This window comes from Symphodus melops (genome assembly GCF_947650265.1).
Source record: "Symphodus melops genome assembly, chromosome: 18".
Classification (NCBI taxonomy): domain Eukaryota; kingdom Metazoa; phylum Chordata; class Actinopteri; order Labriformes; family Labridae; genus Symphodus; species Symphodus melops.
The window spans coordinates 12,786,212-12,811,503 of NC_136708.1; the positions used below are offsets into that span (position 1 = coordinate 12,786,212).

General features: G+C 39.4%; 1 protein-coding gene across 1 annotated transcript; it reads right to left on the reverse strand.

Annotated features, from left to right (window-relative positions):
• Positions 1-924: 924 nt before the first annotated feature.
• cpne4b (copine IVb) lies at positions 925-25,244 on the reverse strand. Its single transcript, XM_079368227.1, has 16 exons — positions 23,974-25,244; positions 19,516-19,706; positions 16,968-17,147; positions 13,622-13,693; positions 13,314-13,388; positions 12,666-12,749; positions 12,477-12,566; positions 9,891-9,989; positions 9,343-9,423; positions 8,128-8,187; positions 7,901-8,034; positions 6,558-6,612; positions 6,294-6,345; positions 5,624-5,757; positions 4,986-5,222; positions 925-1,863 (listed from the first exon to the last, which is right to left on the reverse strand). The coding sequence occupies exons 2-16, from the start codon at positions 19,684-19,686 to the stop codon at positions 1,732-1,734; spliced, it is 1,656 nt and encodes a 551-aa protein (XP_079224353.1). The 5' UTR covers positions 19,687-19,706; positions 23,974-25,244; the 3' UTR covers positions 925-1,731.
• Positions 25,245-25,292: the final 48 nt, after the last annotated feature.

Sequence of the window (25,292 nt, forward strand, 5' to 3'; positions counted from 1 at the left end):
TGTTCAGGTTTTTTTCTCCCCTATAACTGGTAATGCTGTTTTGTAAGCCTCCCGATGAATGTGGTGCATCTCAAACTGACATCAGGAGGCTCATATAAGTAATTACTGATATGCCTGCCGGAGAATGAGTCACATATGGAGAGCTCTCTCTGGACAGCCCAACTTTGATTTTTCCCTAATTAACTATATGGAAATTAGGGAAGGAATTTATTCCTGCATTTTAATGCCTGTCTTGGGGACACAGAAAGAGTAAAAGAGAAATGTCGTGGATAAAGGTGCCTGTGTGCCGAGCCGATGTTATTTGAGTGTGTATATTGTATTTTATTGAATTTGTTCATCAGCAAAACAATACAATTCAGTACAAGCATGAAATCTCAAATCTTAAATGAAAAGGAAAAATAACTTATATAATCTACCTCTCTATAAAAGGAAGTGTGTGGCACTTCAAAGTACCAGGCTTTTGTGATTTATCTAACCAGAACAGGGCTGTCCTTGAGATAGAAAGAGATGTCAGTGGATTTACCCAAAAACAAAATGCTCTGAATGTACTGTATAGTGCACTGCTGCTGCTGCTGCTGTAATGCCCGAATTTCCCCATTGGGGATCAATAAAGTAATATCCTATCCTATCCTATCTTATCCTAGTAAAAACCAGAGACAGAAGCTTACAAGCCAAATTAAAATAATTAAATTAAAAAGCTGCCACTTGTTATTTATTTGTTAAATTGGCCATATATCACATACCTAATATACCATATACCATTATTACTCAGAACGTTCCTTTATCTGAAGTTTCAAACCTACTGGATAAACTTTATCCTGAGTGTTTTATGTCCCTCAAAAAGTGAATTCCCATTGTTTTCGAATGTCCTGACAACAAGGTTTAAAACTTGTACACAAACAAGTACAGATTACAGTCCAGTGATATAACCAAAACGTCTTTATTATAATCAACATGCAGAATACAGAAAAAACAGTTTTCAGCCCACAGATGAGTGTCCACCACACACACTTTTTCTATCCTTCCAAAACTCTTTACAATGTAAGAAGGTTATTAAGAAATTATTACAATTTTTCTGTTGTTCATTTCCATTTAGCAAAATCTCAAATAAACCTGTAGAAAAAAACCCTAAAAAACACCCAAAATAACCCGTGAATGTCACTCAAATGACAGAGATACTTTATTCCATAACTAGCAAGCAGCTACCGGAGATTGGATATTAGCAAGAGCTGAATTATGCATGCATTTATGCAGTATACTAACAGAGGCGCTACCATTCCCATAAATAACATTTGCAATGCTAATTCTAAGCTTTTTACATCTGTGCATCACATATTTTTTGGCTTTTCTTCCCCACAGATCTTTACTTGCTAGTTATCTAAATAAGGTAGGAGTGTCATTTCTTTGGGTGGGCTATAATGGTCTCAGTCCGCATGCTGGTTTAGAAGACTGCTTTTATTTCTATAAACATTTGTCAGATATACAGAAGATAGTAATAATTTGCCCGGTTTGCCTTTGTGGCTGAACATGCAATTGTCATCAATGTAGTAGTTCAAATTGTTTCACCAGAACGAACTAAAACTCTGAGCTAGACTACTGTATGTACGTGTACTTGAATGTGTCAATGCTTGTGCTTGTGCTTTTGCATGTGTATATGTATTATACAATACATTAAGAATATATATATGATATATATATACAGTAAGTGTGTGTGTGTGCGATCTTTCATTGTCAGGGGCTGAAGGTCCTTGTGGACTCGTAGTCTGACATACACTTGGGTTTGATGCCTTTAGCGTTGTAGTAATCCACCACCTGGTTGGGGACTTCTGCCAGTACACTTTTAGCCAGTGCAGCTGGCGATGCCTGAAACACACACACATAGACGGAGAGAGAAACAAGAAAGACAAAAGGAAAAAGAAAACAACACTCATCACTGGCCATGCGGGGTTCAAGGATTAACTGTTGAACCTGATGCTGTCAGAGGTCTGAGCTTGGGAGACTGATTTAATCAGACAGGCTCATTTGACGGCCTAAAAACATCCCAGATGTCACTTTATGTACTGCAGCTGGTTTATAGTTGTGCCCATGGAAAACGCAACACATTCTGTCTATTCCTATAAAAACATAATGCATGAAAGAATTATTTCATGTCCCTTAGACCCTACTATTAGTCTTGCAATGATTGTTATTGGATACTTACTCTATGGATTCAGGAAGAGTTTGAATGATCGCAATAACAATTTGGGGTGATTGAAGTCTTAGATACCTGAGGGCTTAAGACATCCTTTAAATGTTTCACGGAAAGGGATTATGTTTCTTACTGAAATTTTAAAACCTAGTAGATGAACCCTTTTTATTATTTTTTATTAATTTCTTTTGTGATGACAATTAACCCCAATTACAGTATAGGACTTACAATTGTAGTCCCTAATTATTATTTATAATATTTTGTCCTCTAGATTCATATGGAGTTTGAATCTGTTTTTGGGATGTATGAGAGAGAAGGGGTTCATCAATGGGACAGCTATTTTTGTACTTCTCTGAATCTGTGTTGGACTTTTCCCCTGTCAATGCAGTGAATAACTCAAAGGAACACAAACAAAAACCCAAAATCTCCTTAGATAATGTAGGCTGCATTGTTTTGTCTTCACACAGGGCAGGTTTTTGTTATTTAATGAAATGTTAAATGTTGTACTCTGTCAAAGAACCAGCGGGCTGAAAACAAATGAACTGGAGAAATAGTAGATGTTTCTTGTAAAAGTACAGTCTGTTAATTAAATATTTAGTGTTTAACCACTAAAGGCATTCCAGTGAACACACAAGCACGCACACGCTGACACACTCACAAGTAATTAAGACCAGGGCACATGACAGCGAGCACACACTTGCTCCCACAGCGCGCACACACTTCAGAATCCTCAAAGTCAGAGGGTCTGTCGTACTGCGTCTCACATAATTCCCAGAGACAATGCATCATCAAAGTGCACCCCCCCCCCCCCCCTCCCCAATTTCCGCCCTCCTTTCTACCTGTTATCCTCCCACTCTGCCTGTCACACAGCAGCTCTGTCCTGCTAATCCCCTCTGAAAAGAAACGACAGAGCAGAAAATCACCTTTCCACCTCTGTCACACACTCCCCTGCTCCCTTTTGTCTTTTGCTCTGGTCTCCTGTTGACCCCCCCCCTCCAACTCTTCCTCCATCTTTTCTCCATGTCTTCTCCTCTGGATTTATTCTTCCCTCATCAAACGCTCTCTCTCTATATACTTCTTGGCCGAAATGTTTCTATATGTTTCACTTCCTTCCTTTCTTCCTTCTTTCCTTCCTTCTTTCCTTCTCTCCTTCCTTCATTCCCTCTCCCTCCTCTCTTCCTGTTCAGCTGGGATGTAATTGGTTGATTTCTCAACCTGTCACTGACCAAACTCACCATAACGGAGCCAGCCAAACACGCTCCGTGAAAGCCAAACAGAATTAATGCTGCGAGAGAGTGAGGGCACGCACACACATGCACACACAAAATTACACAAAACACACAATGAGGAGAGAGCTGATGTGTTTTGACGAGCACGCCAAACATATTACGCCCACACACTGAAAACCACACACTGAAAACCAATCGACCCCTGAATACAGAACTGCATGCCTTCAACAGAAGCAAACACATACTGCCACTACTGAAGTCAAAAGTTTTAGTTAGGTTTGTCTGCACAAACAGGAAACCTTTTTGTAAAGAGAAACATATATCCCTATCATATTAGAGCTTTGCTATCAGGTACTTGATCTGATCCTTTTTCACTGTGATCACACATTTCCACATAGTGATGAGCAATTACAATCAACATCTTTTTTTAAGCATGCTCATGCAAAGCCAGCATTTTTCAGTAATGTGAAAAAAAAACCCCTCAATCTCAAGCACTGATTATGTTTTGGGACTGTTATCCAACAGCAGATGCCATTTGTCCCATTAGGATGTACGAGCGAGCAGTAACAGCAGCTTGTGTTGATACCCACTTGGCAAAAAAACAACAACAATGTATGTTCTGACTTATAGCAAAAAGTAGAGCAAATGGTCGGCATTTGGGTGTATAAAAATGTTTTTTTTTGCAGCTTATAAAAAATCTCATTCAAGCAGCACACATGTAAAGTAGAGGACAAAGCCATATAATTAGCCATAGAACTATTGGATTCAGGGGGTCAATCTTTTTACTGATGGTCATATTTGCTGCAGCTCAATGAAAAGGCATGATTCCTAATACTCTGTTTTATTACAAGTTAAAACCTCCTCACAGGAGCTTTAAATGGTAAACTTTAAGCTTATTATTTTATTTATAGGTATTGTTTTTGTTTTCTTATTTTGAAAGTTGATTCCACAGTTTATGTGTTTACGTTTATTATTAAAGGATATGGCATTGATCATGAGTTAATCAGATGCTGGAGGGCTTGTCTGAGAACATTCAAATGAATGTTTTGGCATTGTAAAGTATTTATTGTAATTTACATGAGCCTTGTGTTGACACTGTGTTTTCAGTAGATTTGTAGAGTTCCTGATTTGACTCATGGGATGACACAAAGCACTGATTTACATGATTTGAAATGTTTAGCTTTGACTTTGACGAGATAAACGTTGTGATCTAGGAAATGAATAATAGTAATAATAATAAATTGGACTTATATGGCCCTATTTTAAATACTCAAAAATGCCTAAATTACATTTCTCTTCTACTTTTAGGTTGCTTAAGACTGAAAGTAAAGAGCTTCATTATAGTTAGTCCTGCTCTTAAACAGTAGCAACACAAGCAACAAAAATAGCTGGCAAACAGCTTTTAGAGAAAAAATGTGTGACAAAATTCCTGCTGCTGAATTCTTGTAAACAATCTAATTTGTCTCGATGTTGCATGACTTCCCTGAAAAAAAGTCACATTTTCTGCTTGTAATGAATTTCTTAAAGCCCTGAAGACTTCTCCCCTTCACCTCCGAACCCCAACTCACATGTTTGAAATCCTTGAAAGGGACGAACTGGACGATGTCCCGGAGGACAGGCTCGCCCTTGGGTGAACGCAGGATCCCGTCGTCCCCGTCCAGTATCTGCATGTCTGTGAAGTCGGCGTTGCCCACGCCCACGATGATGACAGACATGGGCAGGTGGGAGGCATGCACAATGGCCTCCCGTGTGTCCGCCATGTCGGTGATGACGCCGTCTGTCAGGATCAGGAGGATGAAGTATTCCTAAAGGGCAAAGATGGAGGGGAAAAAATTGTGGGTGGGACAAAGGGAGGACGCAGAGAAGGAGGAATAGGTGTTGGATGAATTTGAAAAGTGGTGACTTGTCAAAGGCTAATTTGAATAAAACTCATTCTGATCCAGCAGGAAGCCAAAGGGAAGAGGGAAGCATTAAGGCACAAAGGAATTTATACTCAAAATGTATGACAGGAATAATATTAATATCAATCACTTCCTTCCTCTATTTTATTCCCCTCCTTCTGTGTTCCTTTTTTTCCATCCTTTACCTTCGCTGTATCTTATTTTTCTGCCTTTAATTTCTGTTCTGTCTTCCTGTTATCTCACTGTGAGCCAAAATCAAACAGCAACTAAAGACTGTAGACTTTTTCCCTCATAGTCTCTCTCACCATGGCCTCTTTGGTGTGCATCTCCTCTGAGGCAGACGAGGCCACTTTCTGGATGATGGGAGCAATGTTAGTGGGGCCGTACAGCTGAATCTTGGGGAGGCAGTTCTGGTAGGCCTCCACCACACCTTGGATCCCTGAAACACAAACAGGTGCTGAAATATTTCTTCTCCTGTATATATTTCTACATGATGTTGTTCTGATCTCATTGGGTCAGTGTTATTGTACCCAGGTTAGAGCATTTGATTGGTTGGGAAAAATCCCATAAAGTCCACACAAACACAAGTTGAGACGCACTGGCTGTCTCTGCAGGAATGCAGCGTGTGGAGAGAGGGGCGCACAAGCCCATTTCACACATACAGATGAGTGTTGTTTTTCTCTGTATCTTCGAGTCTGAAGTACTTGACAAATCTCCCAGCTGTATGTGTGTGTGTGCGTGTGTTTCAGCATGTTCCTGTGCGTGAGAGGAAAAAACGGAGAGTGGGGATAGATACGGGGAGAGAAATATGGGACTGACAGCAGAGGTGAGAAGAAAACGGAATACAGCGACACTGGAGGAGTGTTTTGGTCCTTCTGTGATGCATGAATGAGAAAGTTTCTGGGAGTCAAGAAGTTAAGTGTTTGTGTGTGAGCCAGCATGTGTGTTAACGTGTCTGCGTGTTAGATTGCTCACCAGCGCATTCAGGATTGTCCTCATCAAAGTTCACTGCAAAATCGTGGGAAACCTTGTTGTGGGGCAGAGAACAGAGCGCCGTTTACAGCAAGCACTCAGCACAACGTGTTCACAACATTTACAGACAGATGCTTTCTTGTTTTATGTTGATCAAAGGCAAGCTGTGCCAGCGAGAGATATCTAAAATCTCAAGTAGCCAGAACACCCCCCTACTGCTGCTGCTGCTGCTGCTATCACATATACACACAATCTCTGATGTCTTACCTTGAAGTCAGGCGGTATCAGAGCTCCGAAACCAAACGCGGGGAACATTTTATCACTAAAGAAAGAGAACGAAAGAGAGAGAGAGACAATTCAAAAAGATGGAGAAAGGTACATAGGAAAAGACAAGCAATAACCATAACATCCTACCCCCCCGTCACAAACTGTGCGCTAACAGTTTAGTCAAAGACCCAGGATTCATGCCTGTTTTATGACCTGAATTTGGTACACTAAGAACAACATTAGAGCTACTATAGATCATCCATACGCACAACTGATGAAGGCCCAAGTGTTTTAGAAAATGCACACACACATAACTAAACACACTAATAAGCTAATAAAAGCTAATAAAAACACATTTATTAAAAAGGGTTAAAAAAAAGAACAATATTTAAACCTCTTAATTCCCCAGTGTCATGCCATTTTCCTTTGAATTAAATGGGAATGCAATTTTGGTTTCATTATGAAAACACAGCAAATAGTAAGTATGATTGTTCCATTTTGAAATAAATTATCCCTCTCAACAAACTTCTCATTATTTGCATTTGAATAAATTTCTCGTTATTATCCTTCATGTGAACGTTGTCCAGTAATGAGGGGAGGTTTGCATCCTGTGCTGACACAGCCGGTGGTCCTCGTTTTCTACCTTCTCCCTGTCGTCTTTTATTCCTGTTTCCCAGCTGCTCCAATGTCAAACCTATGTGTTTTATATACCTGAGCCACAGCACGAATAGTATCTTAGGAGACACAAAACTTTCCAGCTTGATTATTGCAGTGTTGTTTTTTTTTTTTTTTCTTTTCTTGCCAAGTTCTCTCTAAGGGAGAAAAAAAGCTTTCTTCTGGCTTCCATATCAGATTATTTTTTTCAGTTTCTTGTGTCATTAAATCCATTTTTTTGTTTATTTGTTGTGTTTCCATTAGGGAGCATGCTTCTCTTATTGAACAACTTCAACACTTCCTCTCGTTTGTTTTTTTTACCCTTATAAAGAGTATTAGTGCATGGTAGTGTAGTGATTTAAGATAGCAGGAACATGCATGTCAATTAAGAATGCGTCTGTTTTACAAACATGTAAACAGCTAAAGACAGACTCTCTTGTTCCCGATAGACATATTGCCTGCACTCTTTTGTATGCAAAGCAGGAACATTCCTACACATATATTGGTAAATGAGGCCCATGGAGAGCAGAAGATTTAGAAAACATTTCACATGATAAACATGTTTAAAACTCTTGATGTAGAAGATTTGCTCCTCGGAGGGAAAATCTATGGTGGATGAGTGTGTGTGCGTGTCCCTGTGTGTGTAGGTGTGTCAGCTAAAATGATGATGGATGGCGAGGCTTTTATACCTGTCATAGTCTTGGCATATCTCCCCCACAGCCACCAGCGCTTTCAGGTACTCATTGGGCTGGTAGGGGTGGATGTAGTGGAGGGAGCAGCTGTTTCTGGGGTCCCCGTTGGAGGCTGTGAAGTCTATTGCCACCTGGGATAGATTCGCACACTGCATGAGTGGGCATGGACAGACAATGACATGCTGCTGTAAATGCTTAGGAGATTATATTTGAAAAAAACTCACAGTAAACTGGATTTGGCAGCCTCCCATAATGTAATCCAGGAAGGAATACATTTTGATTATCTGTGAAAGAAAATGTTTCAATTAGGGTTGCGGCATTGATTCAAGGTCGGATATGATAAGAGCTGGATGAGCTGGATGTTGCTGTGGTGCATGCGCAGTGATGCTTGAAATTAGTGCTGAAATAATTAATTTGGAAAATTAAATTAACTGATAACAATTTTATAATTTTATAGTGATTTTAATGGAGCAAGACAAAAAATTACAAACATTACAACTTGTAAAAAGATTGTTTTCTCTCTGTTTTGTTTCCCTGCAATATAAATATAATGTTTGGATGTTTGAACATTAACGGTTTAACTTTTGAAAGAAGCATTTTTACAATGTTATCTGACTTTTAAATTGTGAAAAAATAAACTAATTATTTGACAGATGGGAAATAAAATGGCACAATTTTGGAACAAGTACTTACACAAGAGTGTGTCACACCTGGTGATTCACATGTATCAAAATTACAGGAGATGGGATACACATTCCTGTTACTGATTTTACATGACTTAATTCAGTGATTGTTGTTGGAGGTAATGAACCAAAAAGTGTATCGAGGTACCAATAAAGCCAGAGAAGAAATCTGTAGGCAATCAACCAATGATGCCTGTTAGTACAAATGTTCATTCATCTTGTTAACTTTGTGGATAAATAATTATAAATCTATCGACCATCTGAGGTAAATTATTCTTTTGGGATAAGCGTAACTGTAATACATGTGTGTATGTGTAAGACACCTCATAACAGCAGAGTTATATTTGGATCGGTGCCAAATGTATGTTGTGAGCTGAGAGGGAAAGACTGAAGAAATGTATAGCCTGTGTCTTTTTTATTGCCGAATAGAAGTGTTTCAAAACAGAAAGGAATTTATAGGCTGTAATTGCTTACATAATATACTAACCCTTTATACATTATTGTTTTCTGTCTGTCAGCTTATTCATAAGTTAAGTTCTCTGTTTGACATGTTTGTATAATAGATACCCTCGACAAAATACATTTTTGTGAGAAACAAACATAAAAAAAACGGATGCTGGTCTTGAAGAAAACTCCAATGGGCACCTTTAATTTATAATAAAATCAATAATTATTCACCACCGCCAGCTCACTTGATCTGCAAGAATCAACTCAAAGGAAACATAAGTGACTGAGACTCATATTGTGTTACTTCACCTTACAATGGTTGAGAATGACGACGCCAGAGTTTCTGTAATTCTTCTTCTTTATCTGGTATTTGGGGTTGATGCATTCCCACTGAACAGAGACAAACATACTCATGTTTATGTTAATGTTAGAGGTTCAACATGTGGTTAATAGAAAGGAGAGTCATTATTATAATCATGTAACAATGAGAGACTTAAACATTGAACAAAGCCACACAAATGTATTTAGGTAAACATGTTTTGTAAATGTGGAAAAGCACACACTAGCTGAATAAGCTCGGCCTCTGACACCAAGACATCTGAATTTAAAAAGAAGTATAGATATACAAAAAAGCTTTTAATCCATCTACCTTTTTATTAATTGATGCTCTTCATGACTATGATTATGAAAGTGTATGACAATAGTTTAGCATGAATATGTGTGGACATTGTTTTTCATCTTAGAGCTGATCAACTTATTGAGGGTTTTATAATGCCACAATTACAAACATTTTAAAACTAAATCCAGCAATGATCAAGCTTGCTTTCAGTCTAATAAATGTGCACATTTGTGCTCACCTGTTTGCCCTCCTGCTCCGCTCTCACCTCCTTAAAAGTGGTCTGAAACTCCCCAATAAAGTCATGTTTCCCATTTGAGTCCCAGTCCCAAACTGTGCACTGAAACAAACACAAAGAAACACAAGAGTACAACACAGGCGCACACTCACTCAGTTAGAGCATAGGTGCAACATTGTTGTCTAAATACACACACGCTGTTGGCATGGGGGAAATGCCATGCTGAATGATTGATAAGGTGGTGTTAGTGGGGGGGCAATGGAGCGGTGAAATATTAATCTGAGGATGCTGAGAGGGCCGTGGCTTAAGAGACAGCTTTATGTGTGTGCATGTGTGTGTGTTTAGGCGTGATCGTTTCTCGTAGAGATGAAAAATGTCTTCAATCTTCAGTAAAACACGCAGGGTCAGTGGGTCAAGGATACACACCTCATAAAGAAACAATCCAGTTATTTTCAATGTGACAAAAGGCATCAATTCAGAGAGACTCACAGAGTTTTAGTGATCAATAATATTCAATACAGTCAGTCAATAGAGACACTCATTTACACAGAAAAGGGATTCTACCTGTCAGGAAGGTTTATTGTTGTGAATGAGACCTTTGTGACCTACTCGTCTGAGGTTGTAGCAACAAGTATCGATCAGAACTAATTCAACAACAACTGATTAAAATGACCCACAGTAATCCACTCATTTCCTGTCTTCCACTTCAGCTGTCAAGTGTCTGCACCTGAAGCATCGTGTGTGCTCCTGTCTGGGATTGAATGTGTGTACGTCTTTGTTTTGACAGTGATTTCGTGCGAGGAAAAGAGCGCTCCTTGTTGCAGCCTTGCTTCACGCCCTCTTCAAGTCGGAGAGAGTTGCAAGAGAGAGTGATGGGAAAATGAAAAGGCGTCGTTCCATTCAGTGCGTGCTAACTGTTGGATGGAGAGAGTGAAAGAAGACCAAAACGGTCTTCAAAGGAAGAGACGGACAGTGTCGGCACAGGAGCTTGATACTTTTATGTATTGGTCAGTTAAGAGCCAGTGAAAAGGATACACTGGACTGAATAGAAATCTCTGCCCTGCCATTTCTCACTCTGATGCTTCAAACAGGTAGCCCTGGAAACCACAGCTGATGGCAAGCATCTGTGTGTGTGTGTGTGTGTGTGTGTGTGTGTGTGTGTGTGTGTGTGTGTGTGTGTGTGTGTGTGTGTGTGTGTGTGTGTGAGTGAGTGTAAAAGTGTGTGTGGGTGTTAGAGCCCTTTCTCCTGCTGTCAGGAGCCATGCAGAGTTAAGACGCCTCTGAATATTTAATGCACATCTCATGTTTATTCATGGAAAAGAATAACTGTTCGGAGCTTGGTGTGCTGACACACATACATACTCGCGGATCAGGTCAGGAAAGTAAAGGTGAGAGTTTAGGACGACCACTGAGCTCTTTCACACCCATCGGGCTCTTTAAATATTACAGCGAACACATCAGGAAAAGAGGCAGATGACCTGATCTCAACTCGTGAGTCGGGGAAGAAAAATGGACGGAGATGCCTGAGGCTGCTTTCCGACTCACTTTAATTCAGCTAAATACTTATGTTGTTTGGCACTTTAGTAACGCTTAGGTTTGACAAATCTCTACAGTTGTAGGCTTCACAGGAGCACACTTGTAAAGATGCGCCTGCAGGACTCCAGGTGCTGTCTCTGACACTTCTTTCTAACTTAAATGTGCCTTCCTTGGGGAAAACTGCCAAGAGAGCTGCGTCTTCAGCATACTTAATAATGTATTGTTCCAGATGAAATTATGGTAAAATTGCATGACGTTGCAATGCTTTTGGAAGTAAAAGAGACCAACGTTAAAAGACTTCAAGCCAAGACCCCTTCTGTTTACAGTCCAAGTTCATGAGAAGTCTGTTTAAATTGAAAGTTAAGCAAAATGTCTCCCTCCAGATATGTCTGCAAAGTAAACTCTAATTTCTTGGTTCATTGCATCTTCCAGAGTAGCGCCTGTTCATCAGTTTTGGGAGAGTCACAGTTTCATTGTAAATAGTCTGTTACACATAGGATTCACTCTGGTCTACCTCAGCGGTATCAGCCCGATAAAGACTCTGATGTCTTGTGGTTTAATTGCAATTAGGGCTTTACAAAAATATCCACATCATAATTCAGATTTGCAAAAAAAGGAAAACGCAAATATTGTCAGTCTGTCCTAAAGGAGAAGAATCCAACTTTTAAAGGCTTTTTTTTTCTTTTTCAAAAGAAGACAGAGTAATAATTTCTGATGTATTTGAGGGAGTCAGGAAATTCAAACGCTAATTGTTTTTTGCAACATAGATTTTTGTCAGATAAAGATAAAAAATCAGATTGAAAGCTGCACTTGCATGCAGATAGAGATATCAGTCTATAGATATATATTTAAGTAATAGAAGAAGGTTTGCCCGTCCTCTTGCTCAATGCCAAAAAAAACTATTGAATCACAATGTTTTGAACAAAGGTCTTCTTAAGGTGATCATAATATTAAGATAACAATTAAACAGATGAAATAAACCATCATCAGATTACACACTACAGTGTTCAAGACCAATATCAATACTGGTAATGAAACCACCTGCTGACTCACCTTTAGCTCCCTGTCCTGGTCCCCACTGCAGAGCGTATTCAGAGAAACTTTGAAGGATTTCCAAACTGGGCTCAGGTTGTTCATGATCGTCTACCAGTGCAGAAAACATCATAGAGTTTTGTTAATAACAGGCCTAAGAAGAAAACAGTGTGCATATGTGTGTGTTTGCTGGTGTGTAAAAGTAATAACCTCAGTTCTGTGTACAAGCGACTCAGTCCCATCATCATTTATTCTGAAAATCTCCAGAAAAGGGTCAGACTTGCTGAAGAAATCCTTTGGAGGGAGAACACGTGTAAGGAGTTGCATCAGACCAGCTTTTGATCACCATGAATCATTCACACTCTGACAGAATCATCATTTGAACCGGGTTTTCTCTGTATTCTTTCTTCTTTCTTTCACCTGTTCCTTTCCTGTCCTCTCCAATTTAGCCACCCCTCCCTGGGGTTCTCCCATCTTTCCCCTAAGGCACAACTTGTTTGGGTTAGTCATCCATGACTCTGTGTGTGTGTGTGTGTGTGTGTGTGTGTGTGTGTGTGTGTGTGTGTGTGTGTATGTGTAGAGGCTGAAAATGAATAGTTATCTCTGTGTGCTGAGATAAAAGGGGGCTTACTGGGGTAGACGAGGAAGGCCACCTATCTCACCAGGCCTCCTCTAATGCCAGATTGTACTCCTGTGTATTGTGTGCGAGTTGCTTCATTACTGATTCCCACGGCTCTCCGCCCACACACTTCTTCACCCACACACATATACACCTGCCTGATTCCATTTTCTGAACGTTATTTCACCATATTCGAAGTAGAACGGCACATTTAAAAGCGCACACATTTCTGCACAAACCTTGTCATCGAGCTTACGGGCACTGAAGGAGAGTTCAACGTAATCGTCGTTACCCGACAACTCCTCTGCTGTCACCTTTCAAGGGGGGGAAGAGGGAAAAAAGGGGGAGAAGAGGAGACAGCGAGAGAGAGAAGTAGAACAAGGAGGTGAGAGAAAATGAGATGGAAATGAGGAACAGAGCAGACTGCAAAGGCAATGTCGTCAAATTAATTATCTTCAGAGTGTCTGAGTGCAGTAGGTGGTGCATGCTTGACTTGTGTGCTTGGGTGTGTATGTGTGTAGCTGACTTTGAAAACGTGCTGTCATACCATTATGGAAGACTTCCCTGAAGTGTTTCCCTGCTTGAGAAGAGCTTTGGTCAGTTTTCTCTGAGAGACGATCTGAAACCAAGAAACACAGAATCACAATGTTTCTTCTCAGACAGCTTGCCCTGTTAGTGTCACCACGGTGTCATGTGGTTCCTTTTCTTAATGTTAGCTTTCTGCCTTTTTACACACCCAGTGGACATAAAGCAGTATGGGGGAGTCTTCTCTCTCTGGACCTGTCAGATGTAATTTTCTCGCTCATCGTCTCACTGGTTTGATCTGCCAGCTCAAACACTTTTTCACATTTACTGTTTTGACCTGGCCTGGTATTCTACTACTACATGTGGAGGCAGGATAGTGTGTGAGTTGTACTGGGTACATACTTCAGAAAAAGACAAACAGTGATATAAAACCATATTGAAGCTACAAAATGCTTTGGTGTGGCTTTGATTCTCAGTGGGATTAGGAGTTCTGGAAGTGCTTTTAATGACATAAAATCAATTGATGCAGTTCAGAGTTACCAACCAAAAGGGAAAAAGGGATTCTAATGAGTCTCAATGAGGCTCACCACAGAAGAATTAACAATGAGACTTGTTTTGCCAAAATACGTTTTATATTAGATAAAGCACACTAATTATAGATCAGTTCCTAAAGAAAGAGGAAAGATTACCTGCCTCAAACTTTATTCAAACCTGAAGTTAATCATTTATTAGTTACTTACAGGTGTCATCCCCCACTTTCTCTGCCAACATTTCCTGCCCGTCTAAAGTTGTCCTATCTAATAAGAGCCAAATACCCAAAATAATTATTCCAAAACTGGTGTAAGAACTGAACTTGTTACTTAGCACTGGTTTAGCTCAACTTATGGATCAGGGACCCCATGTGCAGAGGCTATAGTCTTTCCCACACCCTTACACCATACTTTCTCCAACAGGTGGCCTTGTGGTTAGTTTCACGCCCCATGAACATCCCCTTGAAGGGTGTGGCCATGTTTGGAATCTGAACCACAGCTCCTATCCTGCACTTCATTACCCACTCTCTTACTAACCCCAGTTCCCGACCCTGTCCACTGTTCTCCCTGAATAATGACATAAAAAAGACTAAAAATAAATCTTTAATACAAGCATTAATGGCCCAAAAAAATCCAATAAAATGTCTGGATAGTCACTAAGTTGTTATGTACAATAGGTGATGAGTGCAATGGTGCTGCAACAGTCGAAATGATCATTTCGAAAAACAGACTGAAAAATTCAAAAACAATGGCACTTTAGAAGTGCGTGAAATAGTCTGAAACAAACAAATTGTTCTTAAACCAGTTTGACATATTCAATTGTGACTTGCAAATGACAGAACATACTGCATTTGGTTGTATTTTTTTTCGGACTTATGCAAGTGTTTCTGAATTTGCAGAATATCTCTCTAAATGGAAATGGTTTATGCCTTTCAATTTCCTGGTGTGTAAAGTTACACATCAGCCAGCTACACAGCAACATTATCATTCATTCTTTTTCCAGCAACCTAATAATTATCCAATATTTATTCCATTTACGACTTTGCATTTGGTCTTCACCAACTCTGGAGATATACTTTATTTCTGGCTTTACTGCTGCTACATGCTCAAACATTTCCAATAGTTTTTTTAAAGAACATAACAGGTGGGAAGATAAGATACTATGTAACTATTCATCCTGAAGGAAAGACACAATAGCTCAGACATTAAGATCGTCTCAAAACCCATGTTTTGTATTTGTGCTTGTATGCTGTGTATAGAGATAATGCTGACACAATACGTCTGTGACATTTCTTCCCTGTGTGCATGTCACAGGAATGACAACAGGACCTATGGGATAGGGAGGGGTCTGCCAATGTACACACAAAAGAGAACTGACACAGTAATGAAACTAATGGTATTCTGTTATCTTTACATGCGTGCCTCTTCTGCTTTCTTACAGTATTAACATTATTGCTGTCTTTTATCTTAACAACACCTTTGATCGGCTATATTATCAAAAATGCTGTAGCTGAGAACCACATAAAAATGTTGGCACCATATTATTTAGATTCAAAACCTCCCTGGCTCTGGCCTTTAAAATCCTTCTTTCCATGTCAATTATCTCTATTCTCACCAGTGTTGAAAATCCAGTAGCTTTATGCTGCAGAAAGCCTCAGCAGATTGCTCCTACAGATCTCCCTGAGCTGCTCGTTCACACATGTCCCTCGCAACCGGAGACTATCTCTGTCATATGTGCCTTTATATCAGTGCTACATGTGACATATTCACAATATCCCGAAAAGAGCAGAGAAGAACCTACTGGGGAAAAGAAAACGTAAGCAGTTTCATTAGGCACACTGAGATTGTCTGTGGTGGTGCACCATTCGTAGGATATAAACATAAACATCAGCTCCCACGTGTCGCAGTGATTTTTCCTGTATATATTTTTTTCAGCTCAGTCTGACAGGGCTGGAAGGGAAAGTTCATGTAAAGTTGGAGTGAAAAATGTGTCTGCTTGCGTTCACACATGCAGCCCATCACAAAAATTGTGCATGTGAGAAAGAATATGAGAAGATAAGAAGTGGAAACAAACTCTTATGCACATGTTTTACTTTTTGTTCTTTCTGCCTTCCCTCTGTCATTCCACTCAGTGTGATTGAGTTGTTTATCTCCCGAAATCAACTCACTTGGCTTGTTAATAAGTACTCTTGCAATCACACTTTTGTTTTAAATGCTTTTCGTTATTTTTGAAGAACATACAAGTAAGAAATCCTGAAATATTGATTACAATTAAAGCATTAAACGAGGAAACAATAGTAAATGGGAAACAAGGCCGTAGTAATTAGCACATGCAAATAAGAATGTGCTTTGAAACATAATTTAAAAGACCCTCTGGACTTTTCTAACCAAGGACTCAAGGACAGCTGAGTGTAAATGCAGATCAGTGACCTTGAGTAAAATGATCACATTAGGATTCCATGCATGGATAAAAGTTTGCCCCCCTAATTTGAAGTTGCTCTCTCACCCAATAATTAAAGTAGCATACCCGATACCTACATTCAATATCCCAACAGACTAAACATAATTTAAAAGGACGATAAAATCCATCCTGCAATTTTTATTCTCAATGGTTTACATTAGAATGTTCATAAACAGAATTTATGAAGTTAGTGTTACTATACACAATAATTCACTCCTATAATGCAGTCACCTGTACTAATATGTTCAGCTCATCTTCATTTCTTGGTCTTTTGACAAATGTTCAGATGTGTATATGGGGACAGGGAATAAAAGAATAATAATTATAAAACTACGATCCCCACCATTAGTGATGTACTAACAGAACATGTCCCTGACCTGTCCTAAGGTGCACTCCATGGATCCCAGGAAGTCAGCATCTCTGAGGCCGTTGTTTCCAGAGCTGATGTCGTGCAGTTCAAAGCGAAGCCTCTGCACCTCCTCGAAGTAATAATCCACCAGGAAGATCTTAGAGAAGACCGGGCCGCTACTGCTACGAATCACTTCTGTTCGGTCAACCTGCAAACACACATGAACATAAAGAAGCGATGCAAAAGCATGAACACACACGTACACAACTCCAAGTTAGTCTTAGTAAGTTCATTTAAATACTAACAATGATTACAACCATTTTTATGGTTTCTTTATCCTCTAGATAGGGATGTGCAATAAATTCCTACATTATCATGATCTCAAAATTAGTCTAAATTACTTGCAGAACATAATTAAAATTGTTTTATTTGAACCAAAAATGATTTCTCATTCAGCATGCATAACTTTTACCCATTGGATAGAGGTCTGGATTTAATGGTAATGATTTCACACCATGTTGATGCAGTCAGGTGAAGCTCTAACTAGCTATCAGCAACACTCAGACCTGTCAGTGCCAGTCTAAAAAAAAAGGATACATATCTTTGAATCATTTGTGTTTATTATAAGGGTATGGAAGAGTGGAAAAAACATGTCATAAAACGGCTCAAGTTCATAGTGGGCAGTTTCAAAACATAAATTAAGGTTTTATAATCGTCCAAAAGTCGAATGAGGCATCAAGATTTCTATTAACATTCAACAGAGCACCACTCTTCATTGATTACGAACCTCTTCAGACTTTTCAATATTGGAGCAATTACCACAAATACCCCATTACCACATTGTTCACATTTATCAACTTGAGTATTGGGAATATAGATTTTTCTTTTTGATGGTTTAAATCACACAAGCGCTTTGACTACACAAAGAAGTGACTGTAGTTGTACCATTGATCTCACCTTTTCTGCACTCTAACTGCCTGTCACAGAAAGGCGTCGAGAAAAAGCCAAACAAAAGTCCGTCTCAACACTGCAATCAAAACATTCAACACAGGCAGCAACAACTGGGTCTCTTTTATAGTTGATAACCCGTTGGCACAAAAACACACACGCACACACACACACACACACACACACACACACACACACACACACACACACACACACACACACACACACACACACACACACACACACACATCAAAGTGAATGACTTATCATCAGACACAAGAAACACAAACAGATTTGGCCTTTTTCTGACACTTACCTCAATAGGCTGGCATCTCATTAAAGCAAAAAAACAAAACAAAACAAAACAAACACACATCCACGCCCGTACAAACACAAATACACAAACAAAGTGGCTTAAGCTTTTCCTCTGAAAGATGATCCAATTAAGCGACTCTAAAACCAATGGACATAGATAAAATTTGTCAATGTCCCACAAAGAGGTTTCTTAACACACACACACACACACACACACACACACACACGCACACACGCACACACACAAACAAACCAGTAGGCTTGTGCAAGTGTTGTCTAATTGACTCTGTGAGCTTGCATAGTAAATATAATACATGACTTTCTCAGAATAAAAGCTGGATAAAATATTAGATGCCCCCAATACCTAAATTAAAATGAAAATCAGAACCAGAGCATGACAGGGGGAATCCGCCTGCCCTGTGTCCAGCACTTCTCCTCTGTCTTCCTTCTCACCTTTTCCAGTGTCTCGTAAAATACAGCTGATATAAAGAAGAAGAAGTTGTCTTAAAGCCCAATGAGCCAAATAACAACTGCCAAGGATGGAGAGGAAACTATGTTTTGGGGCAGACTGGTTGTTTGGGAGATGTTACATTGGCTGAAAAAAACGATGCCAACATTTGGATACATAAATTCAACATATAAACACATCTGCAAAAGTAAAGACTGGTGTTGCTTTCCGTGACAATTAGCATCCATTATTTATAACCTGCAATTTAGTGTGAGAGGGTTGTCAACACAATCACAGCTCAGCACCAGAGCGTAAGTCATTGATTACACAATCATTTACCAAAACATGAATTCAATGATGTGCTTGAATAATTTCAAGTGCAAGTGAGAAATTCATAAAGATTCATCTGAGGAGCAGATTGAAACACTTGTGTTCTCCGTCTGTCTGGGGTAGAGGATCATGGACAAGTGGGTATAAACTAAGGAATGTTAAAGAAAATTGAATGTTAAAAATGTTGAATGGCTATATTTAAGACATGTTTCCATTGAAGCTGACTCAGAATCCCTAAACAACTGAAGAAGAAAAAATGTCAAGGAAAGTCATAAATATGTTATAAAACAGGGGAATCGTTGCAAAACATCATTGCTGAGGGCTCTATTCTAACATAAAAGAAGGAAAAGTAGGTCAAAAATAACCTCAGTTCAAATACACAGTATATCAGACTGCCAGAAGTGAGTTAAAGTTATTTAAAATATAAGCTTGGGCTGGCCTGAAGTTCAACCTTCATTTTACAAAATAAATACAACACACTTAAACTGCCCCATCCCACTACCCTTCACTCTGCACCGCCCTTTCCTGTCTGTACCTCAAACCACTGCCCGTGTGACTGCATTTTCAACACCACGCAGGGGTCAGGTTTGGAGAGGGCGTCTCGATCTGAGATCCCCCGGCAGGCCACTCTCAGCTCCACTTTGGCCAGACATGGAGAGCTGATGAAGCCCAGTGTGGCCTCTGCAGACTCGTAGATGTTACTCATCTTCAAAGCCCAATCACACACTGGAAAAAGAGGAAAACAATAGGGTTAGATGAAATATGTACATAAATGTATAGATGTATACATAGATGTATAGATGATAGATAGATAGATAGATAGATAGATAGATAGATAGATAGATAGATAGATAGATAGATAGATAGATAGATAGATAGATAGATAGATAGATAGATAGATAGATAGATAGATAGATAGATAGATAGATAGATAGATAGATAGATAGATAGATAGATAGATGCTGCAGTAGAAATAGAAGTCACTGTTGTTTGCTTTGACATGAGCAGGTGCAGTGGCCCTGACTAAGCAGACAGTGCTCAAACTGTTCAAGGTCAGGACTCTGAAGCCACAGAATATCACACAATGTCTCAAAAATAGACACAAATGCACAGCAAACTACACTTTTTAATGCAAACACATGCACATATGCGTTAAAAACATGGCAGTGAAAACGTGGGCTTGAATGTATGTGCACTTTTGCTGTACAGATCAGCACAAACAAAAGCACTGAGCCAAAGCATGTACACATCACATTCATATACACACACACACACACAAACAACAAACACACACGCATACTCTGCTGAGTAACTAGAACAAATCCCTGTATTCCTCCTCAGGTTTCCACAGACTGTATATTGTTCCCAGTCCCTAAATAGAATTCTATCAAGCATCTAATCGCTGTGACACAAACATCCGCCCTCATAATGTGAAAACATTTCAACATTTTCAAAAGAAGTTTGAATACATCTAGGGTCAAAGGCTAAAAATATCTACCATCTACATCGTGAAAGTCCAACTACTACAAGAGAAATTATCATATAAGAGACATTAATTTCAGTAGAGGAAATGTGCTTGTAGAAAAATGTCTCACAGGCATTTTTTATTCATCAGTAATGGTCAATATCACACAGCAATATACTTAATGTGTGAGAAGGGACAACTCTTCTAATCTTAAAGGCCCCGAACATCCATCAAACACCCACACAGGTGTTCTCAATTATTCTGCTTAATTAAAAACTCTTCTCAGAGTCATGTGGGCAGGTGCAGACTAGAACTAATCTGCACTCTTATTTTAGTTTACCGCATCAAGGTATGCAGTCAGCTCTAAGCTTGACTCAGTGAAGAGGTGCGTCCCCTGCCCTGCATCGTCCCATGAGCTGCATGAGCTTGTTTCCAATGGCAGCACAATGGACAGTTTTCCATCATGTCCTGTGTTTCATGATTCTAGTTTAGCTTGCACCTGTTTGAATGTGATTACAGACACTTAATAGTTACTTTTAAAGTCGTTAATGGTACATCAACTCTCGTGACTAAATGTAATTTCCACCCACCTAACAAAAACAGATAAAAAAGAGAGATAAGATGCACTAGAAACAGCTGTGTTTAAAGCGACTATGGAGAATACGTTTTGAATAGCAAGTTAGCTTAGTGTTAGTGCTTCACAATTAATTCCACTTCCAAACTTATTTTTGTCTTTCATAACTAGTTGATATGTCATTTATTGTGTTGTCACAAACATTAGACATGTATTTATGATCCACTTGTTAAGTCAAAGACAGGTTTTAATAGGCTATCAAAATGCTCGAGCTTAAAAGAGTCTATTGTGATTCCCCATATAGAGAATCACAGTAATCTTGTGAGAAAGCTTGTACAGTGACATAGAGATTCCCAGTAACATTTGATTTATTTTATAACCCCTTTCAAAGATGGCTGCCACATTGACTTATTGCTACCAAAGGCAGAATCTAAAGGGTTATCTATCTGTGAAGGTCAACTGTGTGAGCCAAATGTAGGTTTAGCTAGCACTTTCACTGCTATGAAACCCAGCAGAACTCGTGATGACCACAGGGAACTTCTGTAAGTAGAAAGTGTATTGTATTCGGTGGAAACAATCAAAAAAACTTCCATCCATTTAAAGCTCTTTGCTTCACCCATGATGAAGCCAGGCTCTATGTTTATGCCTGCTGAATGTAGCTTGATTTTTGTAAAGAAACATTAAAACATTGCTCAACGAATTACAGTCACAGCAGTTTACTTTAAGGCTTTTATGCATTATCAATAAAACATAAACACCCTTCCAAAAAGCCTAAGGAAACAGCTGCCAGATACTTCAACTATGATATATTATCATTGCACAAAATGTGTAGAATGAGATACAATTGTTTTCCCTGTCCACACAAAGAACTGGGATATAAGCTTTTTTCTAGCTGGCGGCCCAGTTGCTGTTGGCTAATGAACAACCACAGGTCTGATGTGCTAGATGGTACAAACTGAATATTAATGCAGCGGTCTGGTAGTATCATCCTTAGGGAGAGGAGCTCTTGGAACTGGGTCTGACTCTGACCTGAATGCCTCTCTCTTCCTCTTTCTGCCTCTGTTTTTTTTTCATAATTCATGTTCCGTATGTATTTGGCTGCTGGTGATTATTTTTAGCTAAAACACACAGAAACTGACTATGTTAAAAGAGACAGAGACGGGGACCGGGCCACAGGGCAGGTGTGTGACAAACAGCAAACTTGTATGAAGGTGGTGTATATACAGAGATGTGCTCCAGTGTAAGCATGGTGGTATTCTGTGTGTATGTGCGCAGATTTGTGTGTGTGTATAGGAAGCAGCTGATGCTTGTCTGTTCCGGTTGACAGCAGATGACACTGACAGAGGATATGCAAGATCTCTCCTGCTGTAACTACTGAAAAGGAACTGTGTGCAGGATTTTCCTTTACAGTACAGCTTCGACTGATCGGCTGAATTATTGCCAGAGGTGACAGAAGCATTTTCAATCAAACTACGTCACCTGATCTGGCATAGATTTGGGAAGAAGGGGGAATCCCAAATGGTGGTTATGCTAAGACTTTCAACTTTTTTTTATTGCTCTTAAATGCTTTGGTGAGGACAGCCCATGGTCTTATGAATACACTTTTCAAAACTCTCCCCAATAATTATGAATAAAGAACTGTAAACAATTGCATCTTTCAAAAATAAAAAAATATATTACTGTAGAAAATGACAATTTTTTCCCCTATATTCTTCTAGATAGACGTCACCTCCAAAGAAAAAGTAACATTTGTGAATTATAGGCTAAATTATATGTAACAGTGGTTTGCATGCACATAGGTAATTAAAAAAGGATTACCAACATAAGACAGAATAGTCTGAATTGATTGCTATGTGGTGTAAGATGTTTTACAATCATTCACGGCTCCTCTCTGTCCGCTCCTATTCTCCAAACTGAAACAATCAATCATACAAGAGCTCGATTGCCCTGAGCCTTGACTTTGAGTGTGTGTGTGTGTGTGTGTGTGTGTGTGTGTGAGTGTGTGTGTGTGTGTGTGTGTGTGTGTGTGTGTTTAAATGTGCATGTAAGTGTCTCATCCTTCACCTTTATATATTCATGTGCGTAAAGTTATTCTGACAGATGTGACACTACTGATCCAACCACCAGAAGGTCCATAACAATCCAGTATCCTGTAATTGTTCTGTCACATATTGATTATTAGACAAAGAGGGATAAAATCGGCCTGCAGACACAGCACAGGCAGCATGAGCAAACTATGTGACATGTTATGTAACCTTGTATGGAATATTAATCATGCAAGGTGACAGCTATTGAAGACGGAGTGGACACATAAAAGGCTGCGTCCGGGCAAAGACAGAAAGGAGTATCAGAAGTGAAGCAGTGTGGTGTCGAGAACTCAGTGTTATTAGAGCTGACAGAGAGACAGAAACAGGGAGAGAGTGAGGGAGACCGAAGGTTGAAAGAGGGAGGATTAGGAAGATGGGAAGAGAGAAAAATAAACAAAAAAAGGTAAGAGAAAGAGAAAGTAACAGAAGATCTTCCCCTTTCATAGGGCTTATCTTGTCTTATGACACTCTATAGACAGAATTCAATGAAAGCATATCTTGCTCTAAGCCTACAAGGTATTTTCCAGTTGTCTTTTGAAGAAACTTCTAAGACACTCTAAATGTACAAATATTCAGTTGCCTGTTGGTGAAAATGCAAGTATTTTAACCCTATTCAGTCGACTGAATAATGAATAGATACATCCACAAAAAAGTCACACAGTGAATACATGAATAATGAAGTGGGCTACATTTTTCCCAGCAGGTTGTAAATATCCAATATCATTAAATCAAAGGATGTATTTTTACTCACATCACATTTTAAAAAAAAGGTCCAAGACTTGTTTTTGAAATAGCCTTTCCCATGCACCAGGTAAAACATGCACCATACAAGCTGCTGCTGCTCTCTCCTGCTGAGAGAAAACTCACCTGAACGACCTGGAGAAAAGATCCGAGCGGAGCCGAACAACTTCACCGCCGTTTAGTTGACAATCATGGATACATCAGAGTCTCCGGACCCATCTCCCTCTCCTCACTGTCTTTGTCTAGGCTATATGTTTCCCCCCTTACACTGCAGAGCTCAGCCGGTGTTGGCGCTGACAGCCTCACAGAGATGCTTTCTGATTCCCACAGGGCAGGTACGATGAGGATGCGCTTCTTTCTTGCGCCTGATAGGTTTACTCTGGGTAAAGGATGGGGAGGAAGAGGAGGAGGAGTAGAGCAGGGGGAGGAGTAGTGCGCCACTTAACTGGAGTTTGTAATCCGTCGGTTCCATCAGGGGCCGCAGAGAGCGCACCGTGCTCAGGGACCAGCAACACGTTAGCGCAGTGCATCAGCGCCATCTGGTGGTTATATGGGCGAACTTTTTAACACCTTTAAAATTGATTTTCTGGTTCTCTGCTTTGATTGGTTGCGATACGCCTCACCGGTCTTGTAATCAGGGATGACCGAACACCTGAGACCACTTGGCAGCTAAATTAAAGTTCACGCTATGCCCAACTGATTCACAGGTTCAAACAAACAAAGAGAAGGCCCATAGACGTTTTTACTGCTAAAATAGGCTGCACATCAAACACAACTTTACCTACATATTTGTTTGAGGTGCCTATAATAATTTTAAAGTTGTGTTTTTATTTTTTTTTGTTAACGTTTATCATTTGTCATAATTAGTTTTGTATTGGGTGAAGACAGTGATGACAGTGACTGGAGGTTTCCACAAAGCTCACTTGATTTCTGTAATGTGCACTGATTTAAACTGGGGCTACATTAACTTTTGGATGGACAAACTTTTTCTCGTTAACAATCCTATAGTGTCTTGCTGCAGAATGTGCGCCATGCAGTGATCCAAAATCGTGGCGTTTTTTCTAAACATGGATTATTAGATCTAATAGTTAATGCTCCAAGTCAATTTGAAGCGCATCCAATTCTCACATGGCATTACAGCTTTATCGGCTTAGGCACAGGGCCATATAATTAATAACTCAAGGCATTGATTTTGGAAGGAAACGTTTTTAAGAGGATATAGTCTAAAACGGATTTGTGTGGATCTTTTGAAAGCCCATTTATCCTTTTAAATAGACTACAAGCATATACACATTCTAATAGTCTAGTTGTCAAAATAGGTTGGCTTTTCAACGTCAAACCATTTGGTTAATTATTTTGGCATCACTCACAATAAAGCTTAAATTATTTCAACACATTATTTTATTAATTGTCCTTTTTTTTTTCTGTAACACAACAGTATTTAA